The sequence below is a fragment of the Zeus faber genome (genome assembly GCF_960531495.2).
Source record: "Zeus faber genome assembly, chromosome: 13".
Taxonomy (NCBI): Eukaryota; Metazoa; Chordata; class Actinopteri; order Zeiformes; family Zeidae; genus Zeus; species Zeus faber.
The window spans coordinates 29,478,669-29,506,579 of record NC_137198.1 but is presented as its reverse complement, the minus strand read 5'-3'; the positions used below and the strand labels follow the sequence as shown (position 1 = coordinate 29,506,579).

The 27,911-nt window shown below is 40.2% G+C and overlaps 1 protein-coding gene across 1 annotated transcript; it reads right to left on the bottom strand.

The window, feature by feature from the left end:
* On the bottom strand, positions 1–27,911 carry slc24a4a (solute carrier family 24 member 4a; the record flags this gene model as incomplete). Its single annotated transcript, XM_080012091.1, has 14 exons — positions 1–150; positions 334–399; positions 699–811; positions 1,795–1,909; positions 2,818–2,984; positions 7,352–7,497; positions 8,521–8,574; positions 15,857–15,882; positions 17,123–17,197; positions 18,584–18,687; positions 22,425–22,509; positions 23,207–23,281; positions 26,899–26,975; positions 27,878–27,911. 14 exons carry the CDS (start codon positions 27,909–27,911, stop codon positions 1–3), a joined length of 1,287 nt encoding a protein of 428 aa, XP_079868217.1.

The window sequence follows — 27,911 nt, the reverse complement described above, 5'->3', positions numbered from 1 at the left end:
CTACTCTTTAAAACACATGGGCAGGTTGACGAAGGTGAACATATTGTATTCGATAAGGATGGAGAAGGTTACGAAGATGGCATAGAGCAGGAGGGCACACACCCCCAGGCGAGCGTCAAGGCGCCAGCCGTTACCATGAATTGCAAGTATCTAGTGGGGGCAAGGAAGGAAGGAAAGAAGGCGTCGTAATGTCAGTGAACAGTTTGTCAAGTCATTTGGTGTCAAATGAAAACGCAAACGTACTGTAGGCACAAAATCACTGTTCGGAGTCATTTCATCACTGGAAGCCAATGAGACGAACGCACACATAGTGGTGAAGTGGGGTTAACTCACAGTGGAGGCCACCGAGCCCAGGAGTAAAGCCACAGAGTAGATGAGACCTCTACTGTTGATTTGAACCTGGGTGAAACGCATGGGGGACAGGGAAAAAAATGGTTGGAGCAAAAGAGAGCGAGCGAGCGAGCGAGCGAGCAAGCAAGAGAGAGAGAGAGAGAGAGAAAAAGTCAGGAGTAAAGGTGGGAATGACAGGTGTCTTGACAGAGAAGTCATATATAGTAAGAATTCCCACAGTGTCCCCTTTCTTGGCTGGTTTACAAAATAGCAGAACATTTTAATTTAGCCACCTGAAATGCAAATTAAAAAGTAGATCGTTTTTTTTTCTTTTTTACAAAAAGGAGAGGAAAGGAAAGTGGTATTACCTTTGATCCCACGCTGACAGCCAGAGTCTGAACGCTCCAGGGAATTCCAAGGCCGACCAAGATGTCAAATACATTACTGCCCAGGGAGTTGGACACTGCCATGTCACCTTGACCTATAGAGTGAGAGAGGCATTGAACGTCAAGCAGGGGTTCCCAAGTTAGGCTATTGTGTATTGAAAATGTTCCCTATGTTTTAGTCAATGGTTATTGGTGTTAGGTTAGTGTATATTACCATATATTCTTTATTTTTTGTTGATTTCCAGGGTTATTTGATTGTATTTGTTAATTCAAGGTTCAAGGTTTAGCCTTACCGTCTATCAGTAGGTTATTGTAATAACCATTTTATTCTTTGTTGTTTATCTTAAATGTTTATGGTCTTTAGGTTTATTATGATTGTTTATTGTACATTCCTGACATTTTCTCTTCAAATTAATCTTTACAGTTACTCTATAGTGCCAATTCTTTCAGATGATCCTCAGGTTTATTGCCATATTCTTTTACTATGACTTCTGATTATCTTCTCATTACTGCCTTTTTTATCCATTTTTCTTTTTCTTTACAATACTTTACAACAGGGATGTTTTCAGTCCATTACAGCTCATTGAATGTTGACGATAATAAAATAATTTGAATAAAAAACAAAGTGCATTCATGCAATTCGCTGGTTGGGGCTGTAGGTGTGATAGATTGTACCATTAGAGCCATTAGAGATGACGGCACGTTGTGAAAAAGACCACAATATTTCAATTTTGCGGCTCAAGACAGTCATAAAAATGTGATGTCATTCCCTCCGAAAACAGAAGTCCTACTACTCACTGAACTTGAATTTGGGCAGCTTGGTAACTAATTTCTATGTCCTACTATGACCGACAACTCTCAATTATCACAAGCATTTATTAATATACACGGCAAAGAGTAAAGTCATTAAGGCCTAAATGACCACCGACAGGTTATTGGGTAGTGATTTGGCTTAGCACTCAACTGTCGTAGCACTAAACTGTCACAGGAGCTTCGCAGCCATGATCCAGTTGCTCTGAAGATTGATGTTGGGGCGACGAGAAAATACAGCTTAAGTGTCTGTTTTCAAATGCATCACCTTGCCGTGCCACCAGCAGACTGGCAATGCAGTCTGGTACACTTGTGCCGGCCGCCAGGAATGTTATCCCCATGATCACATCAGGAATGCCAAGGGTGTAGCCGATTATTGTCACCTGGCACAAAAACAGAGAACGTAAACAATGGTGAATGGCAGCAGATGGGCAACAACAACTTTTGTCCCTAACGGCAAGGTGTTTATTTGTATAGCTAGTTGTTGTTTTGACTAATATCCTTGGGAACCTTAATAAGAGCCGTCTTAGTGCTGTGATGTGGCCAAAATCCGGATTGGATGCCATTGTTTGAGATTAGAAAGCTGCTAACATGTTGGAAGACTACAGAAAGATAGGTTTGATATACAGTTGTTCTGTGATTGTCAATTACAGAAATGTCGAGGCAACACTTTCACTGTCCTAACTATACTATTGAAAGTCTGTCGACATGCAAACAAAAACATTTTTAAAGAAACTGATAGGCAGAGCAACAAAGCAGCAAGTGGAAAGCAATTCCTACGCACCTGCCCAAAATGGGCTGAAAACAAGAGAGTTAAGAAGGCTCCACTCTCTTAAAGCCATATGGAAGTTTTGCAGAACTGGGTGAAGGATGGAGATTTTTTTCTACTCTCCAGTATTTTATAAGAGTCTTAAATGCATACTTCTCATTAAAATATGAATCAGATTGAATCATGAATATCAAATTCAAGTATATGACAGAAGGGCTCTGGAGTACAATGTAGGCTAAAAAAATATCAATGACGATATGTTGTTGAGACTGTAAACAAAACCTAGCAGGTTAGGTAGATGCTACATCATTGTTGAAGTAATGTCAAAATACTGCTTTAATCAATAATTGATAGCCTACATTGTACTCTGTTCTTGACTAAGCCACAAAGATATCTGTTATAAAGAGCGGCTGTATATGGACCATCGAGGTGAGGAACATGTAGTGTCAAGCTGTAAAGAACAAGTGTTTGAGAAACTCAGTTCAGCGTGAGACATGTTCTACAATCGGATCGTGTACATACCATCCAAACCATGATATAAGAGAAGACCGCTATCCACAGCGTTGAGCCGAAAAAGGCCAGAAGGAAGTATTTCTCCCGATGCGATTGGCTACAGTCTGGGACTGTGAGGTAGAGGAAGAAGACTATGGGCCAAGACACGAGCCACTTAACATTTTCCATGGTGCTCCCTGGAGAGGCAAAACAAAGGAAAATATTTAACTTCACATGTCTGTAGGGAGAACGATGGCTTCTCGGAATCACTACACCACACAGCTGCGCCACTTCCTTTCAGTGCATGGTTCATGACGAGACTGCCTAGAGATTTTTACTGGTATCTTGCACCCATAAGCCCTTTGGGGATAAGCATGTCCAGTCTTGTCACATACAATTTGAGCATACTATGGTTTTGGACATACTAAACACAAATTTTGTGTGTTAAATAGTATCCTAGTATGACATATTGGATGCAGTGAATTACTTTTTACCACTTCCTTTCAACACAACTGTGGGTTGATGAAGACATTCACAAACTTGTATGCCCCATTCAAATAGTTACAGGCAAATTACTGGGATAACCTTTCTTGCACCGGCTGTTTCACTATTCACACATGCAGCTACATTCTGGAACATTTCCGTTTTGCGCCTTATCAAGCATGTCATGATAATGGTGGAATAGAAGGGGCAAAGGACAGTCCAGCAGAAGTTACCTGGTGCGGTCCCCCCACACCGGAAAGCGACAGACGGAGCAGCAGCGCACGGAGTGACGCATGGACAAAGCTCATTCACTTGTAACTTGTCACTTTATTGCACAATAAAAATAAATAGGCCAATGAAATAAACCCTGAAATAAATAAACGAGGCAGTAAATACATAAATGAGTAAATATATGCCCAACCAACTGGGTGGAGTTGGGCAGAGGTGCGCCAGGCACAATAGTCATAACCCAATATTATTGAATCAGTATGATCATCATCCACTTCTCCTACACTCTCTGCCTCCAGAGAAGGAATGTTCTCCACCTGTTCTACCTCTCCCTGTCCACTTGTTCCCTCTGGTGCAGCCTGCTGGCAAGCGAAGTGGTTGTAAACGATGTCCCTGCACCGCACCTTGAACTGTAAAATACACGGTTTAAGTGCCATTTTTAAGAAGAAAAGGAAAAAAAATTAAGAACATAAAGACATGATTCTGTAGAAACTGAACATGTTCCAGTTTCTCGTCTTTGCAGCTGAGCGCCACATTTCCGAATGTTTACGAAAAAAAACCATTTTGTTCCCAAAGACAAATTGTCAAATATTTGTACAAAATAAATATACGTAAAAACCCACTATTTGTGCTTTGCCGATACTGTATTTGGATTCGGCGCCATCCCTACTTTACGTGCTTGTTCCAGCAATGTTACTGCTTCAAAACAACACAGCTGTAACAAAATTGCCAGAACAGATTTCCCGGAATATCGATCCCTACTCCTATTCCCACATGACCCCACGCAGGAACGTTTCCGGAACATTGCTGGGAAAAACTGCATGCGTAAAACTGCTTTGGACTGACCCCGGCCCCTTCTGCAATTGGTGGTTGCTATCATAGCACAGTAGCATTTTCACAATACATTGTGTGATGCATTCTAGGGTTGGAGACATACAAAAAGGCTCGGCACATTAAATAGTATGTTAGCATGCAACTTTGGATGCATCAAGAGTGTACATTACCAGGTATTTTAAAAGGTGAATTTATCCCTTGTTCACGTCCCTCCTCCTCTGCCTGTGTTCTGTTACTTGCCAGAGCCCCAGAAAGGGTTAGAGCTGTGTCGCTAGACCTCTGCATGGAGCACTGCTGTTGACCCACAGATGCGGGCGTGCATGTACGAAAAACAAAGGTATGTTTAACGGACAATTGAATGCTAATTTGAATGAAATAAGTTTGAGCAGTAGATGGGACCGGGTGGTGTGGAGAAGAACGTAAGAGATTCATGGGAAATTTTACAAAATATTGATATTTATATATATATATCGGTTTATGAATTGAAGATGTTGCAGCATCATTTCAACATTCATCACAGTTATTTCCGTATAGTATGTATGATATTGTATCGTATGATATTAGTCAAAAACTTTTTTCAAACATAACTCCCCTAATATTTCAGTATTGTGTATTGTTAATTAAGGGTCGACGACATTAACAGGATTTACCTGGTGTATGATGAGTCGGCCAGCCATGCAAAATCGAGTCTTTGGTGAAAAATGATTTGTTATCATCAGCCTTAATCCAGTCTCTAGCAAACTGTATCGATGACCATTTCCCACAAAGGCACAGGGACCACTGTAGTTGCTGCTGGATTGCACTAGAACATGTACAAACAGGAAGAGTTGATCAGACTGGTAGTGTAGAGAGTGAGCCCAGGACATCCATTCAGGTTTGCAATTTTTCAAACCCTCATCAAAATGTTGGTTCCCATCATTTACAGTATTGGGCAGTAATTAGTTACTAGTTGCTAGTAACACATTACAGAAATAACATTACTTTTCCCAGTAACGAGTAGTGAAACAATTTATTAATACAATTTCAGTCATATATTAAAGTTACCCCCCAAAAAATAACTCTGCTTTACTTTTGTTGATTCATTTTCGTAATTCCGCCATATTTTGACATAATATCTGTGATAAGAGAAATCGTTATTATAATTTGGTGTCATTGGCTATATCTGCTGTGCATCATGAAAATAAATTGCGTGATCTGATCACGCTCACGTGATAGGACAGCTGCACATACACCCGGGAATTTCCGATCATTCTGCATAATAATTAGCCATGTGCTTCTGTTTGCTTGACAGACGACGGAAGATTCAGTGTGAACAATGGACAGATGAAGAAAGATAAATTTGCCTCAGAGTAGTTTCATTATAATTATTATTTGGAATGTTTGTTTAAATTATAGTTAATTAACTAATTTGTTAACTTGTTACACATAATACAGAAGCACAATGGGCTTTCCCTGCTGCAATGGGAAATTCTTCGGACTATTGGGGTTTAAGAACTGCACCGTGCCCCTAACTGTAAAAGGCACATCTAGTGTCTGAGTGGCAGTAAAATAATACAATTTAAGAAAATAACATTTAAGAATTATTATTATTATTTTTTTTAAGAATATAAAGACCTTCTTGCTACTCGGAGGTACTCCGAGGCCACAGTTCGGAATCTACTCACCATTTTTCAGAATGTTTTTTTTCTTCCCGAAAGCTAGTAATATTTGTATAAAATAAATATTCGTAAGAACCCACTATTTGTGCTTTGCGCAAATATACTGTATTCGGATTCAGCTCCACCCCTACTTTACATGCTTGTTCCAGTTTTGTTACTGCTTCCATTCACACAGCCGTCCCTGCATTTTCCAGGAAATAATACTAGGTCTTGAAGTGGGAAATTGCTGGAACAGATTTACCGGAATATCGGTCCCTGCTCCCATTCACACATGACCCCATACAGGAACGGTTCCGGAACATTGCTGGGAAAGACTGCATGTGTGAAAGGGGCGGTGTAAACAAACATGGATAGAGGGAACATGGCGCCTTGGGAAATTACTCATTGGATGGATTATGGATTATAACAAGATTTATCCGTCTGCTACCGCGCTGCGACTGCCTAAGGTGAGTATTGAGGACTGAGCACTGAGTTGCAATACATATTGAAGACATCAGTACTTATGTGCTTATCGCTGATTACCCTGACATTCACACAGGGGCACACATGCAAAGTCAGAATTTTGAGGAGAAAGGACGCGATTAGCATATACTTAGTTATGATGCTTATTGTCCCTGCGTGTTTTTATTTTAGATTTATTTCTGTTAGTTTAGTTCTGTTAGTAGAAAATACAATAAAATCCACATTTGCCTTGATTACACAAATAGAATACAGGTTTCACAAATCTGAAATACAGGTTTACGTGCTGTTTAATATCAATACAATAATACAAACATTAACGATATGTTTTTATTGAAGTCCAGCCATGCACCAGTTATGTCTGTCAGAGACACAGTATGTAAAAAATTTTAAAAAGCAAAAATCTGAGGTTTTTCAACACACCATAACATCAGAAGCTGCGATTCGGCTTGCTTTTAGTTGATTACTGAAATAAATAAAAAACACGCAGCTGTTCTATTGTTAATGGTTGGAATTTGGATCAATTTTATTTTGTTGTCTAAAATACATTTTTACATTTTTCACGAAATAATTTGGACAATTATAACAATTGGCAGACCCCCTGCAGTACCTCCGCGGACCCCCGGTTGAAGACCACCGATTTAAAATGTTTTTTTCATATTTCACTGCATTCCTTCTGCCTGGTGGGCAGAGGAGTGCAGTGAAATATGAGGTGGGGGTGCCGCAGCACCCTCAGCACCACCCCTTCCTCTTCCCCCTTCCTCAGCGTATGCGTGACACAGCGAGAGCCTTCAGAAATTAGGATTCAGCCTGTCTGAGTGCTGGTACAGTGCTGCATGGGAAGTGATGCTGTTTACATGTGACCAATGCCGGGAAGAAAATTAACTTGTTGCTGTACTGACCCAGTGATAGAAGAGGCTTTCGAGGGTCATCACTGTATTTTCCATGGAAACGGCCATCATTCTCTAGTGGTGCGAAGGCACTGCCGTTGGGTGTAGCCTTTTCACAGCAACCGCCACCAAGGCAGCGCTCAATACTGCTGTTAAACCTGACGCACACATGTAATAGATGAAACAAGCACATATGTTGATCTTCTATAAATCAAAATGTCAATCCCAAAAGTCTGTTAATTGATAAGAGTTTAGGCAAAGCAATGGATGTGGGATGTATGGAAGGAAAATAGATAGATACAACAATAGAGAGGTAAATTCTGGCAGGGTTAAAGGGCTGCTACATTTTTTTGCAGTTTTGAGTAATTTTGTGTTCTATGGTGCTCCCTACTGCAGTACATCGATTCCACAGCGACTGTCATACATTAAGCACTGCAAGTTTAAATTTCAAGCTTGTCAAAATTGTACTGACATGATAATCCAAGCTGGCACGGCCCACCCAACACAAAATAAAAACATTTCTGCAAACTTGTTCTGCCTCTTTGTGACTAAGAAACAACAGCTTCTGATGACAGTCTATTGAGCAAGAAAATCCCCCACATTAAAACTTTAGTTTGGGGGCTTGCTACATTCACATTTTGTCATGAACCCTTACTGAGATCAAGCCACTCCCCTTTGCTAAAACACCACAAGGTTCCCCACTCTTCTCCTCACCTGCAGCTCATTTGCTCATCAGGCACTCTGTAATTATACTGGTCTGGTTCATCGGTTCTGTGCCAGATTGTCTCTTTACTTAGGCTGAGCTTTCCAGTATGCCGTCCAGGGATCACGCTAATACCTTGTTGATTTCCCGGTTTTTGATCATCTGCCTGTCTTACAAATTCTGATTCTCTGCCTCCTTGCCTGACTTGTTTGCCTTCGCTGATGGATATCCTGGCTTTCATGACCCTGGTCTGGTTGTTCTAATAAACCCCTACTTTGTGAACCTCAACCTGCTCTCCTGCGTTGTGCTCTTGGGTTCACCTCTGGTCTGAGTCAGTGAGCCTGACACTTTTGCTCTCAGTTACTGATGGATATCTAGCATTGGCCGGAACCAGTTTTATTTTGGATAAAAACTAAACAGGAAGTGGAGTTGGGTTTTTTTTGTGATAATCTTAATTTCTTGAATGCACGCTTCTTACTTCATGATGAGGATGTATCCAAAGTACATTAGCACCAGTACCAGGCTCTCCCACCTAGATGAAAAAATGCAAATACACACACACACAACCAAATAAACAGTGTGAGAAAATATCAAACACCAATAAGCCACAACACTAAAACCACCACTAAAATTGTGCAGGTCCCCTCATGCCGCCCAAACAGCTCTGACCTCGAGGCATGGACTCCACAAGACCTCTGAAGCTGTGCTGTAGTATCTGCTACCAAGACATTAGCGGTAGATCCTTTAAGTCCTAAAAGTTGCAAAGTGGGGCCCCCATGGATCGGGCTTGTTGTTCCAGCACATCCCACAGATGCTTGATCGGATCGGACCTTAACCCCGGCCATCCATATGATGTAGAAGAAAACATGATTCGTCAGACCAGGCCACCTTCATCCATTGCTCCATGGTCCAGTTCTGACGATCACCTGATCTTTGTAGCTGCTTTCAACAGTGGACAGGGGTCAGCATGGGCACTCTGACCGGTCTGCAGCTATGCAGCCCCATACGCAGCAAGCAGCAACGCACTGTATGTTCTGACACCTTTCTACCATAGACAGCATGAACATTTTCACCAATTGGTGCTACATTAGCTCTTCTGTGGGATCAGACCAGATGGGCTAGATTTCGCTCACCACGTGCATCAATGAGCCCATGGGCGTCCATGACCCTAATGCCGACTCACCGGTTGTCCTTCCTTCGACCCCTTTTGGTAGGTACTGACCACTGCATACCGGGAACACCCCACCAGTGTACAGTACAATTCATATCAATTCATATCACATTATCATGTTAGAGTGGAACCTCCATTATCTGATCACCACAGAAATTATGGGAGACTGAAATGTTCAATTAACAACATTTCTGACAGACAACTGTTAGATTTAATTAAAAATGATCTTTATCTATTTAGTATCATTTGAGTTTGGCCATCAGGGCTCTACTGTTAATCACAACCGGCTAGGTATACAGAAAACAAAGGCATTCTTAATGAGCTACAAATATTGGAGTGATGAGCTCAAATTCCCCATTGTATAGAAGAGTATAGCACAACAGGTGGATGCAGGCGAGGTGGAGGGAGCACAGCAACGCAGCAAGCAAGAGGGATTGACTGCTTAAATAGGTCGGCCCATAAGGGTGTGGAAGCGTGTGGCACCGTCGAGTTGTATGACTGGCTCCGGGAGCTACGCCGCATTAATAACACAGACAACATTAAACATCCATCCCATGTCTCAAGCTTAAATTGGAACCATACATCTATTGTACATTGTATATTGAAGTGTACCCTGTCTGTGTAAATAATGAAATATAAAAGATATTGAAGGATGTTCCTTGTTGATGTTGCCATATTGGGATCGGGATCAAACTCTGAAAACTGAAAACTTCAGAGCACTCCCGTGGAATTCCGATCTTCAAGAGCGGCCAAAAATTTCACTGCCGTCAAGTAGTTATTGAAGTAAGTTCACTAAGTTATTGTTGCGCGACTAATCAATACATCACAGAACATTCAATACCACTTCCATTCTAGATTGACAGGCAGACAAATGTTGTGGTTAAATACTAACCCCCACATGACAAGAAACCAGGTCACAAGTTATACTGAGCCACAAGTACAACTAATTATTACACATGAGAAACAACCAGCTGACATGTTGTATAACACCACAAACCCAGATTAATTATTAACCCTTAGAGGACAAAAACTTGATCACATGACCAAATATTCAAGTTATTTGTATTAAAAAACCTTTAAAAAAATATTCACAAGGAAATCCCATTCATAAAATATATCCTCCTGCAAAAACATGCCCAGACTTCACCACTAAATACACCGGTATTTCATAGGTTTAGGAATCAACATGCACAAATAAGACACAGGAATTTCAGACACCTAGGAGAATTCCCCAAAAAATAGGGAACATCTTGGGTATATAACGAGGACCAAAAATACAGTTCTTCAGTCAGCTTCCAGGGCGCACTCACTTTTTATTGCTGTACTTGACCCTCAGGTACACAATAAACTTTATTGCATCAGACTCTGCAAGGTTCCAGGGTTTTTCTCCCAAGTTTTTTGAGAACAGATAGTGTTGGCCAGAGATCCAGACTTTTTCCTTGCCCAGGTCTGGACCTTTTTGGTCCCAGCACAAACAAATGTATCCTCTACAGGTAGGATGATAATTCAACAGAATTACATTGGATAATCACCGCCAAGAGGTTTTTTTTTTCCCAGATGTTTGATCCGTTATAAAAAAATAAAATAAAAAATGCATCCACCCACCTCCCAAATCCCAACTTACCCCTGGCATAGACACATCATAACCACAACATTTTGTGTGCAAGATCCTTACAAAGTTGCATCTAACAATCTGACAAACAGGTGTTTTTTCGAATGAATAATTATTCTACTCCCCAGTGGCGTCAACCCTGTGTACCTTGTTGTTTGCATATTACAATATTCCACCACATGTGGTATATCATTCTGGTAGTTTTGCATACTATTTGATGCATACTGTAGTTTTGGACATACTAAAATTGTCTAAGTTGCTTAACTTACAGACATCGTCACACCAATTTCATTCTGGTGTGGAAAGACAATCAGCTAATCACAGACAGCCTCCATTTAGGCTGCCAGATGTTACTAGCCAATGTTTGTTTCAGGATATTTAGCATCTTGATATCCAAGAAAGCAGTTATCTGGTCAATTAAATGTTGTAATGACCAGAACAGCCATTCAAACTGAGCTTCAACTTTTGTGCCGGGCAGTGTTTCCAGTGATTTGTTCCTTTTAAGTCAGTACTTCAAAATGAATTGATTTTCCGAGTTTTTTTCTAAGAATCGTGGGTCCATGGAGGTACTGCAGGGGGTCTGCCATTTAAAAAAAAATCAAAGTTATTAAGTCAATTTGTTTTTGGGAAAAATGTAAATGTATTTCAGACAAAAAAAATAATAATATTGAGTAAACTCCAACCATTAACACTAGAACAGCATATACTGTGTCTCTGACAGACATAATTGGTGCATGGTTGAACTTCAATAAAAACAGGGAAAAGGTGGATTTCACAGTTGTTTTTTTAGACACAGAAAAAAAAAATACTGTACTTATAGTAGTCAAGCCTAGGTTATAATAAAGAGCCTAAACAGCATTTCAAACCCTACATCAGATTTTTTTTTAATCTATATTCTATTTGTGAAAACAAGAAAAAGGTGTATTTCACTGTATTTTTTCCACACAGACCAGTAATGGAACTAAACGAATGGAAATACATCAAAATCTAAAATAAAAACACTCCGGACCGTAAGCATCATAACTAAGTAAATATATAGTTTAATAAGGCATTATAAATATGTTATTATAGGTCCATCTTAAAATGCAACACAAAATTGTATTAAAAAAAACTAGGAATCTAAAAATCCACCAAGGGATCCTTGGGCTGAATAAATGTTGAAGACCCCTGACCTAAAGCATTAGGTGCAATATGTTACACACCTTTTAGACCAGTAGAGGGCAGGGCATGCAAATAAATGTTGCCATTCAGTCAACTCTACTACAACTCTATAGTCAACTAATATCCTGTTTATTTTATCACATACCATTATTTCACGTTTTAAGACGGTGACTTATGAATTATACAGTTTTGTGATGTTTTGCAGTGCAGGGAATGGCAGCGGTGCCCGCCCGAGGCACTGTTGGCACCATCCTCTGGTGGGTTATCAACTGATTAGGGGCTTTTCTGTGTAGAGTTTACATGTTTTTCCCGTGCTCACAAAGGTCTCCTCCAACATAAAAAAGTACCCCAATTAACATGTGTGTGGGTGCGGGATGTCACCACTCCTTGAATGCGTGTGTGTCAAGGTAAGTGCATTTGCACCTGTGAGACGAACAAGATGATTCTTGATCTAGCAGAAATAACGAATAGAGGCAGACCCTCCTTTATCAAAATTGTTTGAGACTAATTTAAAAAATTGTAACATCTAGGGATGAACAGATTGTGAAATTCTGGGCCGATGTCGATGTTTAAAATAACTATTTGGCCTTTTGTGCCAGGGAAACAAAGAAATTAAAACTAAATCATACAAATGTATGAAGCAACTTTTGATATAAACTTCTTTCACATGACAAAGACACTTTTTGTCAAAGATAACTTTAATTTTAGTAGTGGTCGACCACTTGATCGGTCAACCACTACTAAACCGACCACTATGCCTCCGCGACTAAGGAAACAGCAGGAGCGCTGTTTCAAAATGCTTGAGGCAAAATGTGAACCTAACTCTGCTGCACCGTGCATGCAGTCCAGTTTTCCTTTTTTTTTTAAATTTTATATCTATTCATTTTATGTGTTTCCTACTTTTGTGAAACAAATATTTTTAACACAACTGAGTTGAGGTATAGTCCCATTCCATGCCGTCACAAACAAAAACCCTGTGTGTTCCCACTGCCCCGTGTCACACCATCTCCCCATTGCTATGGGACTTAATTTTGTAAAAACTGGATGTTTCTGTATGAATACTTTAGTATAGAGCTATCTCTTAAACTAAGGGGGAAACATTTGCAAATACCACGATATATCCATCTGTAAAACTTGGTAAAAAAGAACGGCTCATCACATAGCGAGACTGGTTCCCTTTGTTTCTAAAACAGAGCCGTTTAATTGAATGACATTGTTCATGAACGACATAACATTAGTCTGCTGCGGCTGCCAGAGTTAACGGAGCTGGTAGATGCAGTTTTCTCTGGAATAACGCACTTCAATCACTTATATAAAAACCAAACCATGAATTTATATGAGAGTTATTGAAAAAAAACAGAAGAGGAGACAGCAACTTAAACAAACGACAAACTGTAAAACTTCTCATCACCCAGCAAGACTCGGTTCCCTCTGTTCCTTCAAAAGAGCCGTTCAAAAGAATCATTGTTGGTGAACGACCCAACACTACAGTAGAAGCAGCATGGACTATCCAAGCCCGCACCCGCCCACCAGCAGTCCTTTGGCAGCGGGGAGTGGAGACACTCCTCCGGTTTGGAGGCTGGCTTGGGCAGTGTTGGAGTGGCTGGGAGCCCGGCGGGGAGCGTGGGGGTTCTCCGCTGTGGTCCCCTCAGAGCAGTCCCCACACTCAAAACAATTCATGGTCCCCCAATGCAGGAAAAAAGTAATTAACTACTGATTTTGATTTTGGATTCTAAATCTGATATAAAATGATCAAATGATACACAAATATTCCTGTTTATTTATACTCCAACATTCGGAACTTTAACATGCGTCCCATCACGCGGGTAAAGGGACAGAAATTTGCGGGTCGAACCAGGTGTTAACATCAGAGCCAATCAGAGCTGGATAAAAACCTGTGTCTATTGCAGGGTCATTTGAGCTGGGATTGAAAGCCGGGTGTTACCTTTGCCACTAATGACAAATGCCAGATGTTACAGGGTTTTTGGCGCAGTGGGAAAGGGACATAAGTTGCCCATAGGAAGAGCCAGCCAACATAACATTTAGCCAGCGCAAAATTGATGCAACACAACAGATAAAAATTGGCCACTGCCATTGGTGAAAGTCACTATTATTTGCCCATAGGCCGACGGCAGTCAACAGGACGAATATCGGCCGATACCAGTGACTGACTGGGATCAAAAAACAGCCCTGGCATTTGCAACAGAGAGGCCCTATTTTCAAACCCAACACCACCCAAATGTTAACATAAAAAGCTTGAGATAGCGATTCAACAGATAAAACTGAGAGTGTAGAGTGCCAGCCAACCTGAGTGAAACTTCGGACTGAACCAGCTACGGTTCAATTAGTCTTCCGTCCATATACCCATGGAATTTTGACTTCATTTCCTGCATTCTGGTGAATTTTTATGCACCGATTTGTGTCTTTTCTGCATCAATTTATGGTGGAAATGTCTTTATTTAGTAAAGGAAAGCTTCTTTTAAAATAACACTACAATGCGTGCCTGCCTGCACAGCATACATCCAGTACGACAGTGTGCACACACAACACCACTGACAGGTTGTGGTCACAGCGTCACTGTCACCTACTGTAAATTATCAATAGTTAGAAAATTGGCACTGTGGCCTATCAGTTCAAGTACTTACCAGATTTTAAGGGCACTTGTGCTCCACAAAGTCATCCACAATGCGCCCTATGTCCAACTTCTTCGCCTGGTCATTTTCAATTGATAACATGGTCACTCCAATCAGCCTATCCTGTCGTGCTCCTCCGATGGTTTTTATTAGTTTTAGTTTCGAGAATGAGCGCTTGGCAGTTGAGACGGTGACGGGAAGAGTCAGAAACTATTGAAAAGTGATTGATGTTGATGTACAGATTTTCTCTGGCAGGTGTTGATGACGCAGCATGTATTACCCAGCAAACATTTAGAGGCAATTAATACTTACATCTGCATTTGTAACGTGAGCGTGCAAATAAAAACACTTCTCATGCAACACAGGATTTCAAAATTACTTAATAAATGGTTTTATTTGAGTCATGACTCAATTTGTTGTCAATTTACTACCAACCGTGACCGTAATTCCAATGTGTCTTAGGTGGTATATACAGTATATATACACAATTGAGTACACTGATTGAGGCTATGCTTATTCTTTAAAATTAACATTGTATCAGTGTGCAAACTCATTATTATGTTAAGACTGGTAATTTTTGTTGTACCAGTATTAAAATACCGGTCATCGTAGTTCTTGCATTTGCCAAAATGCCAGATGGTCAATCAGTCACTGGCCGATAAATCAGTGCTTTCCTAGTAAGATCAGTGTGCAAAATAAGTCGCCTAACTACAGACTAAAGAGAAAACCATAGCTGTGTTTTAGGCCAAACCCTGCAGTACTGCACCTCTTAAGCTGTGTCTCAAACGTTCAGTATCACTCCCATGTCGAGTAGAGTCTTTTGATGATTTGTTCATTTCGAGATATCAGCTCAGTGCCAGTACATGAAGTAGAGGGACTACGGCAACTAGCCAAAAAGAGCATTAAAGACTCGGCTGTGGGAGAGGTGAAGAAGTATGTACCACTGCAGACTTTGGAAGTGGAAAACTCGAGAATGATTAGTTCAAAATAAAATCCTTTGTTCATTTTTGTCCGGTGCTGTTTGATTTGTGCAGTGGGTTTCCCCCATCGGCTCAACTATATTTTAAGTTCAGAGGTTTTGTTGGAATAAAACACCATTGTATACAAGCTTGGGTCTCCCAAGGACAAAGCAGAAGGTTTTTGAAAGAGCTTGTAAGCAGAATTCACATGTGTGAATACACATTAGGGCTTTGTTTGAGTTTCTTTTATTTAAATACGAGTGAAATACTTTACTCACCAAACGATCTCTCCATCGTAGATAAACTAAAATAAAGGGGAGAGGAATATTTGGTTACTTTGGAGTTAGCATTAGAGGTCGACTGATATGGGTTTTTTAATAAGCCGATGCCAATATTTAGAGGGGGCTGGTTGGTGGCTGATATACAGTATAATGCCAATATCATGTTTTTTTATTATCTGATAAAATACAACAATTAAATAATAACGAATGAGACACAGAATTGCTGAAATTAAATGAACATTTACTGTATTAAGACTCATGTTATTGTCTGCATTGTTTCTCCAGTGCACTTATTTTAAATAAGAGACATATCAACTAAATAAATGTCCACAGCTTATCAAACAACTGAACTTCGGAAAAAAAAAACAAAAAAAAAACTTATGAATGAAAAATAAACAATTATTAACAATAAAAAATAATAATAAACTGCTTCATATTAAAGTCTGGTCGGGAAATAGTCTCCCTGTTACAGAAGTGCAGAATTTCCATGATCGGGACGCTCGGTTGTGCGCTCCATTCACTTATTGAACCAAAAGTAAAACAAACTGTGTTGTGTTTGAACATTTTGTTTCATACAAGTTAGGAAACACACAAAATAAATAGATCTAAAATAAATACACAGGAAAACCAGAACACTTGCACAGTGCAGCGCTTTCTAGAGGAGAAAAACTCCACTCCAATTCTCTGAGTTAGGTTTATGTTTTGCCTCAAGTGCGAAGTATTTCCAAACAGCACTCCTGCTGTTTTCTTTCAAAACCGGTCGTGGAGGCTCTGCACTTGCAAACTTTAATGAGCTAACACCATGACAAATGAATGAAACTAGTCAAGACAACAAGTGAGTGACAGGAGGCGGGGTTATGTGGGTGCTGCAGCGGTGTGTGTGACTTGTGGGAGAGAAGAGATTAGCGAGGAAGCATCTGCTACTGGTATTTCAATAGTGTTGAAAATGAGTATTAAAACCGTTTCAAATATTCATAATGTATAGAAAAATATATATTTTTGACAACACTAGTCACCAATGCCGATGATCTCAAAATGCACAAATATCGGCCCAATTAATCGGTCGAATCAGTCGACCACTAGTTAGCATCGGTTAAATCTCTCATTTTGGTTTGGAGTTATGTAAAGTGGAGTAATCGAAAACCGACAGTTTTTCATAAGACTAAAGAGGCTTTAAAGGGTAGCTAGGATTGTAACGTGCGACGCGCAGCTGGCATGTGTCGCAGCTAGTGTAGATAATAAGAAGTTGGTGTTTATACTCACAGCTATGAGGGCCAGAACAGACAATGTGTAGCAGATACAGTCACGGAAAAGTGGATACTTAGTCAAGTACACAACCTGAGCAGGGAAGAAAACAGGTATCAAAAGTTGTAATCTTGCTGGTTAGGGTTAACCCATGCATTACCATGCATTGAATTAAACAAAATAATTAGATTTATTTATACGACAATGATTGCTACAATGAGTGCAATTGTTATTTAAATGTATATATTTTAGATAAGGGATGAGGAACAGGGCTGGGAGAAGTTGCACCAAGAGTAGCAAATCCATAGTTGCAGTGGTAATGCTCGTTACAATATAGAAACATTATGAAAACTGTTGTTTGTGTTGTTAATTGTATATTGCCAATTTTTGTCTTGTATATTGCTTGTTTTCAGGTTTATTTTATTGTAAACTTAATTTTTAAGGTTACAAAATTGCTACTTTTTTTTGGGGTTTATTATGTATTGCCAATTTTTCTTGTTTTATTTTAGCACAGTTTTCACTATTTATTGTGAATAAAGGATAATCCGAATATCTATCTATTGATCATGAGATCTCAAGCACTCCACCATGGCTAGAGTGATTTTCAACCCTGCGGGAGGGGGAGCACGATGTTTCTATTATTATTTCTTGTGCTGATGAGGATAAAACTTGGATGTTGCCATGTTTTCAAGCATGAATGACATGCTTGAAAACAGGTTTTTATCTCCATTTCAAATCGAAACAGAACGTAGAAACCAGTTAAAGGTAGAACGTCTTGCATTTTGTCTCTTTAAATTATGGACTGGAACTATAGGACTTTCAATATAAGGCCTTGGAGGACCTAGAGCCTTGGATGTTTCTTTTGAAAAACCAAGGAAAATTTAATGGGCAGATAATTTTCAGATTATTTAATAACGGCATTTTACAGGTCCACCACCACAAAATTCTCAACATCACTGGAAACAGTGGTCATAAGTATTTACAGTCGAACGCATGGGCTTTCATGTGTAGTATGCCAAAGAAGAAAAGTTACCTCACAAATAATAAAAATTCAAAAAAAAAACAAAAAAACACAATTTGACCCCACCAGATTTTCTTCAAATTATTTGAACTATACTGCAGGGTGTAGACCATGCTTTCAAAAAAAATTCCATCTAAAACCAAAGATTTTACCCCTTTTTCAAGGTTCTAAGGGCGTGTGGGCTCTCATTTAGTGCTCCTCAACACCGGAGAATCATGTTTTACAGTACAGACATGAATTTCAATGGTCTCAGAAAAGGGATTTCACAATGTTGGTATCTTTACTGAAAAGTACCTTCTTTTAACTGAAATCGATATAGGTATTTCAAACTTTTGAACACTACAAGGTTTACACAGAATCGATTGTGATCTCACAGCAAATTGAGGCAAAGGTTTGGATCGATCTGGCTCGTTTACATTTTTTCTTGCACACAAAGACAAAAACTGAAAGTCACTGACCTGACCGGCGAACAGGCCGCAGACCGCCGTTATACAGAGGATGTTGAACACGGCCGAGCCGACGATTGTGCCAAAGCCTACGTCACTGTGAGCTATGAACACCCCTAGGAGACAGAAGTTGTCGTTATCTCGGCACTATCAGATTCATCATTCATCCCCATAGGGAGGGGAATTCCAATTTTCCTGGTTAAATAATAATAGAGTTGAGATATAGAAACTTGTGAAGCTATGGAAGTGCCAAAATGAAGACTACAGAGAGGCCAGTGAAGTGTATGTCCTAATCAACACCCGCAAATGACTTCTGCTAAATGAGAAGCCAGCTGTTGATTTACCAAGGCTGTCAACTGACTTGGCTGGTCACTAGTATTCCTTGGCTGGACACTAGCATCTCTTATAAATTGGATAAATTAAGTACAAACCTTTTAATTTCATGGTACATACTCCAAAAAGCATTGAGGCACTTATCGCGCATAAATCTACTTGTCTGCAAAAGTCTGAGCAAGTATTCGTCGTGGACATTTAGCAGTTGCGCGGAAAACAATATTGGCTCATCGACGCTTTATGTCTTTTGGTCCTAAAAATGATTATATGTATCACAAGAAACAAGAAACACCCTCATTTCGTCATGAGTCTATCCGCAAGCCATAAAACTTTGAATACTTGTTTGTTGGGTTATTCAAATCAGAGTAATGTGTTAAAGGGACAATTCAATAGCATAAGGTTTATCTAGAAGGAAGAGGTCAAGAAAATCTCATTCCTTACATAATTTGATTTAATTTTGTAATACAATATCACGGTTTAAATATTGCAATAATGAACTATGCTTGAGCTAATCAAGGGCATTGGCTGTTCCGTAAACAGAAGCTCACCTGACATCAAAACCGTATCAAGTTAAACATGAGAGCTCTCTTCAAAATGTAAAGGAAAATTACTTTTTATTAAAAATATCTTTACTGTTTCTACATAATAAAAAAGATCCCCTACAAAGGTTTTGGAACCCTTCTCTGTTGATCATTCTTACTTTTTTAAAAGATGCTTACTAATGCCCAGACTTGTGCATTAGCAATGATGATTTACTTGCGAGGGCTTAAGCATCAGGTTAATGTCATTCCAGGTTGAACTATTTATTCTGAGGTCACTTCATGCCTTCTAAACTATCAGTCTGCGGTGGCTGTTCTGTCTGTAGTTAACAACCAAGGGCTCCTCTAAAGAGTAGTCCGCGGACATCGGAATCAAGACAGTTGAGGTCCACCAACAAGGAGAAGGCTACAAAAACACTCAATGTTTAAATGTACCTATTTCCAGAACAGTTGAAGTCAATTGCCATTGGTGGGGAAGACCAAGAAAGATTCCAGATTAACTAAACTGCAGAAAAACAGCAGCGGACACATGTAGAGTTATTCATAGGACCACAATACAACACACTTTGGCCAACAAGAACGTCCATGGCAGAGTTGCCAGAAAGAAGCCTTTCCTGAGAAGAGAACCCTGGTGAAGCCTTTTGGAACAATGTGCTTTGGACTGACAAAACCAAAAATTTACTTTTTGTTAAATATGTTGTGTTTGAAAAGAAAAAACGGTGAAGAATTTGTTGAGAAAAACAATTTGCCAACTGTCAGGCATGGGGGCAGATCCATTATGCTTAGGGGTTGTGTTGCAACTGGGGGCACAGCAAATATTGTATGGGTGGAAGTAAGAACAGATTCCACAAAATATCAAGAATTTCTAGAAGACAATGTCAATGACAGTCAGTCAAAACATCTGTAAAGCTGTGAAGACATCGGGTATTCCAGCAAAATGACCCGAAGCACACCTCAAAATCAACCCTGAAGTACCTAAAGGAAAGACAGGTGAAGGTTTGAGAATAGCAATCATAGTCCCCAGATTTAAATAGCATTGAAAATCTGTGGCAAGATCTCAAACATGCCATACATGCAAAGGAGGCCGAAGAACATTTCCAAACTTGAAGTGTCCTGCAAGGAAGAAAGCAAAATACCCAAATAACTGCTTTGGAAGACTCGAAGCTGGCTAGAGGAAGCATTTGCAAGCTGTTAGTTGCTAAAGGAGGAGTTACAACCTTCTACCAAACTATTGCAGAGGGCTTTTACCTTTTTAATTATTTTTAAGAAAAGTGCCATGTGTCACTTTATACGGTTTAAAGGTCAGGTCAGCTTCATTATCATTTAGATATTCATTCTGATGTGCATTTTCACCCGGGGTGCTCAAACATTTGCATTCCACTTTAGTACAGATTAACAACTGCTGATTTAAAGAATGGAGGAGGAATTTAGTGATCATGTCTCAGCACTTTGTCAGCAAGTCTGAAGTGCAGCCACTACTACATTTTGTTGGGGACGGACTAATGTAGCTCCAGAATTGCTTAGGTTTAAAAAAAAAAATGTAGTCTTTGCTGCCCTACGGGAGCTTCAGACCAAGACACTGAAATGAAAACAATTGGTCTTGTGATTTTCACCCCACCAAACACCCACACATGTGATAACCGCCTAAGAGGCATGCATAACCTTTGCTGTGGAGTGTCTAGAATAAGAAAAGCTTCTCTCTGGTGTTCTGTTTTTCTCTCGGTTTACAATTACACTCACGGGTCAGGTTATGTCAAACCATATCAGGTCTGAAAATGATGTTTCTCTCTCGTGCAACAACTTCTTAACAGGGTTGACGTATGATTTGTGGAACATAATGATGAGAGTGCACAGTGCCAAGGGATAGTTTCCAGTTTGAAACGTTATGAAAACTGTGGTAAATTAGGGTGAACTGTGTGGGGTTTCGAAGTGAAAGACCGCAGACAGGGACGCACAAAATAAGAGGAAAAACCCACACGCAGAATGAATAAAGGCCTTCTAAATTGCTGAGTCACGGTACCACTTAAGCAACAGTTGAGGGCGTATTAATTACTTCTACTGTGTGATGAGACTAACGCCGCTTTCATATATGCCGTGTTTAGTCCATTTGAATCAAACCCTGGTGCGTTTAACCACATTGGTGTGGTTCGTTTGTTTCAGGTGTGAATGCAGTAATGACACTCGGGTGCAGCCAAAAGCAACAGGTCCGAGACCACATGCAAGAGGTGGTATCGGACCTGTTCCAAGCGAACCCTTGTTTGGTTCATTGCGGTTCAATTGCGGTGAGAACACAATTTGACCCAAATGCACGCTACGTATTATTGTTTGCACTTGGGCATTTGTTGACATACCCACCCGCATTTATTTACATTTCCAGCCCTAGACCAACAAGTAGAGATTTCCTTCCACCGAGACAACATGAGGCAGGACTCGTTGGAATATATAACTCTTTGGTATTTATTTGAGGACAAGTAGTAGACAGGCACATTCTAACTTTTAGAATAAAATAATACCAAGCGTATCTGCTCTCATAGTGATCTCTCCAAAACACGCCTACTCTTCTCCACCCCTCCTTTGCCATGCACAAACAGGGCTCCTACATTACCCACACTGCGATATACACTATTGATGCTCCATTTTTGATACTGGTGTTTACACCCGGGAAGGTCGTTCAACCATCAAAAATTTGGAGAAAAAAATTGGACCAATGAAAAGATAGTTTAATAGCGCGTGGAGTTTGTTTACAAGTTTTGATCCACTGGAAAACATTGGCGTGTCAACCCAAAATTAACCCAGGGCGATTGCAATATTGTATCAGTTCAGCCCCTGATTTGTAACAAAACAAAGAAACCACAGCAATGAAAGCACCCTTGGGTAGATGGTCCATGAGAGACAAACAGATACACCAAGAGGCACAGAGTGAATGCATAGTCGTGTGTTTTGCATGTGTGATTATTTTTACGCCAGTCCTTCTGTGTTACCTATAATAGAAGCAAAGAGCTCGGGCGCAGAGCTTCCAGCAGCCATGAAAGTAGCCCCGGCTACATCCTCGCTAAGGTTCAGCTTCTACACACACACACACACACACACACACACACACACACACACACACACACACACACACACACACACACACACACACACACACACACACACACACACACACACACACACACACACACACACACACACACACCAAAGAAAGGTTGATTAGAGTGTAGGAAACTAAATGGGTGTGTAGCGCTTCAAAGAATATGTAGCTAAACAAGTACCACTGTCAGTCCATTTTTAACAACGTTTTTCTGTGGCACTTCCGGCTGCAATCACCACCTCACACTTTGACAAATAACTGATTTACGCACTAAAAGTTAGAAACTTTCAAGCTCTTGTTGAAATGAGATGCTTGACATAAATTGATGTAAGATTATTCAAGCTGGCTCACCCACTCACCGTGAAATAAAGCCATTTCTTCACACTTTTCAGCGACTGCAACCTTTTGACAAGTCTATTGAGTGAGTCAGACATCTATATAGAAAAAAATATCCAGCTACAGTAGCTAATAGCCTTGCGTTGTTGCAAATCTGCTTTGTTTACCTATGTTTACCACTGGTTGCCATGAAGTTGCTTAGACATGTCATTCAAGTACATCACCTCACCTCCATTATGCACTTAGAAAAGATCCAAGGGGAAAGCAGGATGTGACATTGGCTGGAGGTGGAATTTCATTAAAAGAAAGCTCAAAAGAGAAAGAGACAGGATTTACCTTGCATATCTTCTCCAGGCTCACAACAAAGTAATCGTCACAAACGATAGCCAAGGCCAGGAACATGTAGAGGGCCTGAAGAGAGACAATGAAGTCTGAATATCAGAATACATCAACAGCATCGCTTCACATCAACAGTAGTGTCAGAAAACTGCTATGCAGGGAAAATTTTTTACAGGGGCATATCTACACAAACACACTGCTGCGGAGGCCGTCAATCACACAATGAGTGATGAGTGTGATTGAAGGCGTCTGCAACCATTTCATTTTTTTTTTTGGGAGACAGTGCTACTAATTATTTTAACCAAGAGCACCAGCGCAACTTGTAAATATGCCAAACATTTTTTTGTTTAGATCATCATCGTATATCATTGAAACACTGGGAGGGAGCAATAATTGGTGTGTGTGGAAAATTGTTTTCACTGAACTTCCGCACTGACAGTGCTCCGTCCCACACTGTGCAGGGCATGTGTTGCTGGCAGAGGCCGGAATACCTGTAGTGTCCGGACGGAGCCTCTCCTCTTCCTTTGTTTTTGTTTAACTTTTTTTTAATTTGATGAGCATAAAGCTGTCCCTGCACCTGCTTAGCTGGCAGATTAAAAAAAATAGAGCGCATGGAGCAGCGCACGGACAAAGCTCATTCACTTGCACAAAGAGGATGTATGTGAATGTATGCGTGCAACATATAGAAAAATAAATACATTTCTGCTGAAACACTGCTTATTTTTTTTTTATGGTAAATTTTAGATTCAAACATATTTTTTTTTCACAATTCGAAGAGCATTCCAATATCATTTGACGACCCTAGTGTGTATATGTGTGTGTGCGTGTGTGAGTTAGAGAGCGATGGAGAGCTGAGGCTCTCGCCATGGTTGTTAATGACAGTAATGTACTAACCACATACCTTATGTTAGGGAGTACAGTAGAGCCTGTGTCCTCAGCCCCATACTGTACTCCCTGTACACACATGACTGTGTGGCCAAGTCCAGCTCCTACACCATCATGTTTACTGACGACACCGTCATGGTGGGCCTGATCACCGACGACGACAACGAAAAGGCCTACCTTGAGGAGGTGGCTGACTTGTCACTCTGGTGTCGGGACAACAGCTTCCTCCTCAACGTCAGCCAAACTAAGGAGCTGATTGTGGACTTTAGGAGAGGATTACAACCGAGGACGCACGCACCGTTGATGATCAATGGGACTTCTGTTGACAGGGTGAGCAGCTTCAAATATCTGGGAGTCTATATCACGGAGGACTTTACATGGACCACACATCCAGACACTCTGGTGAAAAGGGCGAGGCAGCGTCTTACCACCTCAGGCAGCTGAAGAAATTCAAAGTCACGGTGAGGATCCTCAAGTCTTTCTACTCTGGAGCAGTAGAGAGCATCCTGACAGGCAAGTCCACTGCCTGATTTGTAAACTGTACTGCTCAGGACAGGCAGGCCCTGCAAAGGGTGGTATCACTAGAACTACCCTCCCCTCCCTCCAAGACTTATACACCGAGAGGTATATTTGCAGAGCCCGCAGGATCATGAAGAATCCTCACCACCCCAACAGCATCTCCGCAGTCACGCAGTGAGGACAGAGAGACTGAGAGGGAGTTTCTTCCTGCAAGCCATAAGGACTGTCAACGCTGAACTCACCAGGGGCCCCCACTGAGACACACACATAGGCCCCACTGCTTTACTTGCAGGGGATGGTGGCTCAGGCGGTAGAGCTGGTGGTCTAGTGATCTAAAGGTCGCTGGTTCGATCCCAGGCTCCTCCTGCTAGCATGCTGTAGTGTCCTTGAGCAAGACACTTAACCCCTCATTGCTCCTGATGGCTGCGTCCGTCGGTGTTTGAACAATTGTAAGTCGCTTTGGATAAAAGCGTCTGCTAAATGTAATGTAATGGTACTGTATGTAGCATACTGTACTGCACACTGTATCACTGTACTGGGTTAGTGCATAGTGTGCTGTATTGCTGTTCTGTTCGGTGTTACTGTATTGCTGTGCTGTACTGTTGTATACTATTCCTTTTATTTCTATTTTGTATTCCTACTTTTGTATATTACCCATCTTACTGTTATTTTATTCTATTTACTAATTGAACAGCGTTTTAGGAATCAGTTAGTTAGCTAGTTAATTTGTTAGTTATTGTGCCGGTTAGTTATTGACCAGTTAGTACTTACTGTGCATAATCTCCAGGTGCGTTGCAATGTCCTTTCACTAAATATATGTATGTTTTTATGTACCGGTATATGTATGTGAAGGGGAGGGTGTTCTCATGTTAAAGCATGAGAACAAATAAAGATAAGATCAGTCGGTTTTCGCGAAGCTAACTCCAAGTTTGATGCTGTATTTCGTCTTCCGATATACAATAAACTTGATCGCATCAGACTCTAGTCTGGTTCCAGTGTTTTTCTTCTAAGTTTTTGGAGCCAGAATAAGATAGAATCGTTGTGCAGAGATCCACATTTTTTACTTGCCCCAGATCTGGACCTTTGTTAAACCACAACAATGTGACAAATAAACATCTTGAATTTTGAATCTTGTTTACATTTGTTAATTTATGATTTGATGTCTCTGTTTAAAAAAAAGCACTATTTAACTTTATGATTTGTTCTGTTGAAGCACAACTTTACTTTGTGACTTTTTCCTTTAAAATAAATAAAATAAATACATTTAAAAATGTTGTGCTGGTGCTCCGCATATTTTCAGTAGGGAACACCAGTGCTACTAGTGGAAAACGTTAGTCTGGAGCCTTGGAATAGTCCTAAAGCCCAATCAACAATGTAAACAGATGTTCATGCTCATGTTGTCATGCATTGATGTCGTCCACTTCTCCAGCTGTATGGCCGAGTGATTATCAGCTGTGAAGTGCTGCTTCAAGTGATTTGGGGTTGCCAAGTTATAAACTCCAATGCCTCTCCTCTAATTTTTAGGTATTTTAATAGTCATAATGACACAAGATTTTTAACTGACATAACTCTAAGCTTGCAAGATGTTGGAAGTCGAGAAATCACAGACAAACACACTAAAATTGGTGTGCGTTTTACTACACAATTCTAGCCAGTAACAATGTGTTTTTTACCTGTCATGAGATATTACGAGACAAAACAGCTTGTTGATCGTTAAATTGAAAATTAAATGTTACCAGTAAAAATAAAAATGTTAATAGTAACAACAGGGAAAGGCACTCGCCCCTAATGAAATACAAATAGAGAAATAGAAATAGATACAATAGATAGTAACAATGGGAATAGATACTAGTCGGAGGCAAATATTTGATATCTGAAAGAGGGAGCCCCATAGGATTTAATGGCAAAATTGTTCAAATTGTAGAAACATTGCGAGAGCTACTAGTAACAATTGGAATAGTTAGTAGTATATAATACTACTAAGTATTAGTATTTAATTTATTTTTACTAGTAAAACTAAAATAGTTATTAGTAACTGTTAGAATAGCAACTATTAACTTTTAAAATGTGACTGGTTTGTCTTATGGATAAAATGTTAAAAAGAAAGAAAGCAATCAAGCAGAATATGAGGGGATTAGAAAAATAAACTATATTACAGTTTTGAATGGAATTCTGGGACTAGTGTAGCCATAGTGTAATCCAACCCAACACAGGTGTTCTTATGGACTGCGGTATTAAAGACGAGCAAAAGAAAAGGCCACTATCAGTGAGTGTCTCTCCCTTACCCCCACTATATGAAGAAGGACAGCTCCTTGCCTTCTCTGAGCGTTGGAGAAGACATCTGCTGGAAACTGGTAGATTGCTGAGAAACACACAGAGACCACAACAATATGCAATTAAACAGAAGTCAATTGGAAAAAATAGCCCATTCCTTACATCCATTCGAAGATGCTCAGTGAGAAGATATTGAAATTGAAAGATATTGAAAGAGTCTATCCCATCCCATCTATGGAGTGATTTGCTTCTGATTTCAATGCATTTTGCTCATCCTTGGCCCAAAAACAAAACACTGCTGCTCTTTGTATGCAATCCACTGAGTGCTCGAGGTGAGGTCAAAATGAAAGGACATAATATAATACAAAATGTGACTGTACATCTACTACCCTTCGGAATTCAACGCTGATTCTCTTGAATTATGGCTCTGCTCTCGCTCTAATGGCTGAATAAATGGATATGTTGGTATTTAAATACACTTCACGTCCCAATTCATGAGAGCAGTAAGTCAGAATGTCAACTTACAATGTGTAAATAGAGATTAAGGTCAGTGCAGTTTAAGGGTTTTGCAACTGGGTCCCCTCGGGGGCCAAGAGCACTTTGGTTTTGCTAACAAGCGTTATACAAATTTCTATAATAGCCATATTGGATTTCCATAACCGTAACCGTGGTTTGTTCTGGCAGCTCTCAATATGTTCATCCTAAAAATTGACCATAGCCAAATCTAACTGCTGACCATTTACAGATTGTGTGTGTGTGTGTGTGTGTGTGTGTGTGTGTGTGTGTGTGTGTGTGTGTGTGTGTGTGTGTGTGTACCTGGCTCAGTACAATTAATCGCCAGAGAATCAGCCAAAAGTCTTCTGTGCTGTGACTCCACAGACACTGCACTGCTCAACTGTGGCTGAGCAACATGACCTGAAACACACAAAGACACGCACACACACCCACACTATTATTTTTAGACCATCTGATGTTTGATGTCCACTCCACCTCTGATTTCACTGTGGATGCGGAAGTTGTCCAT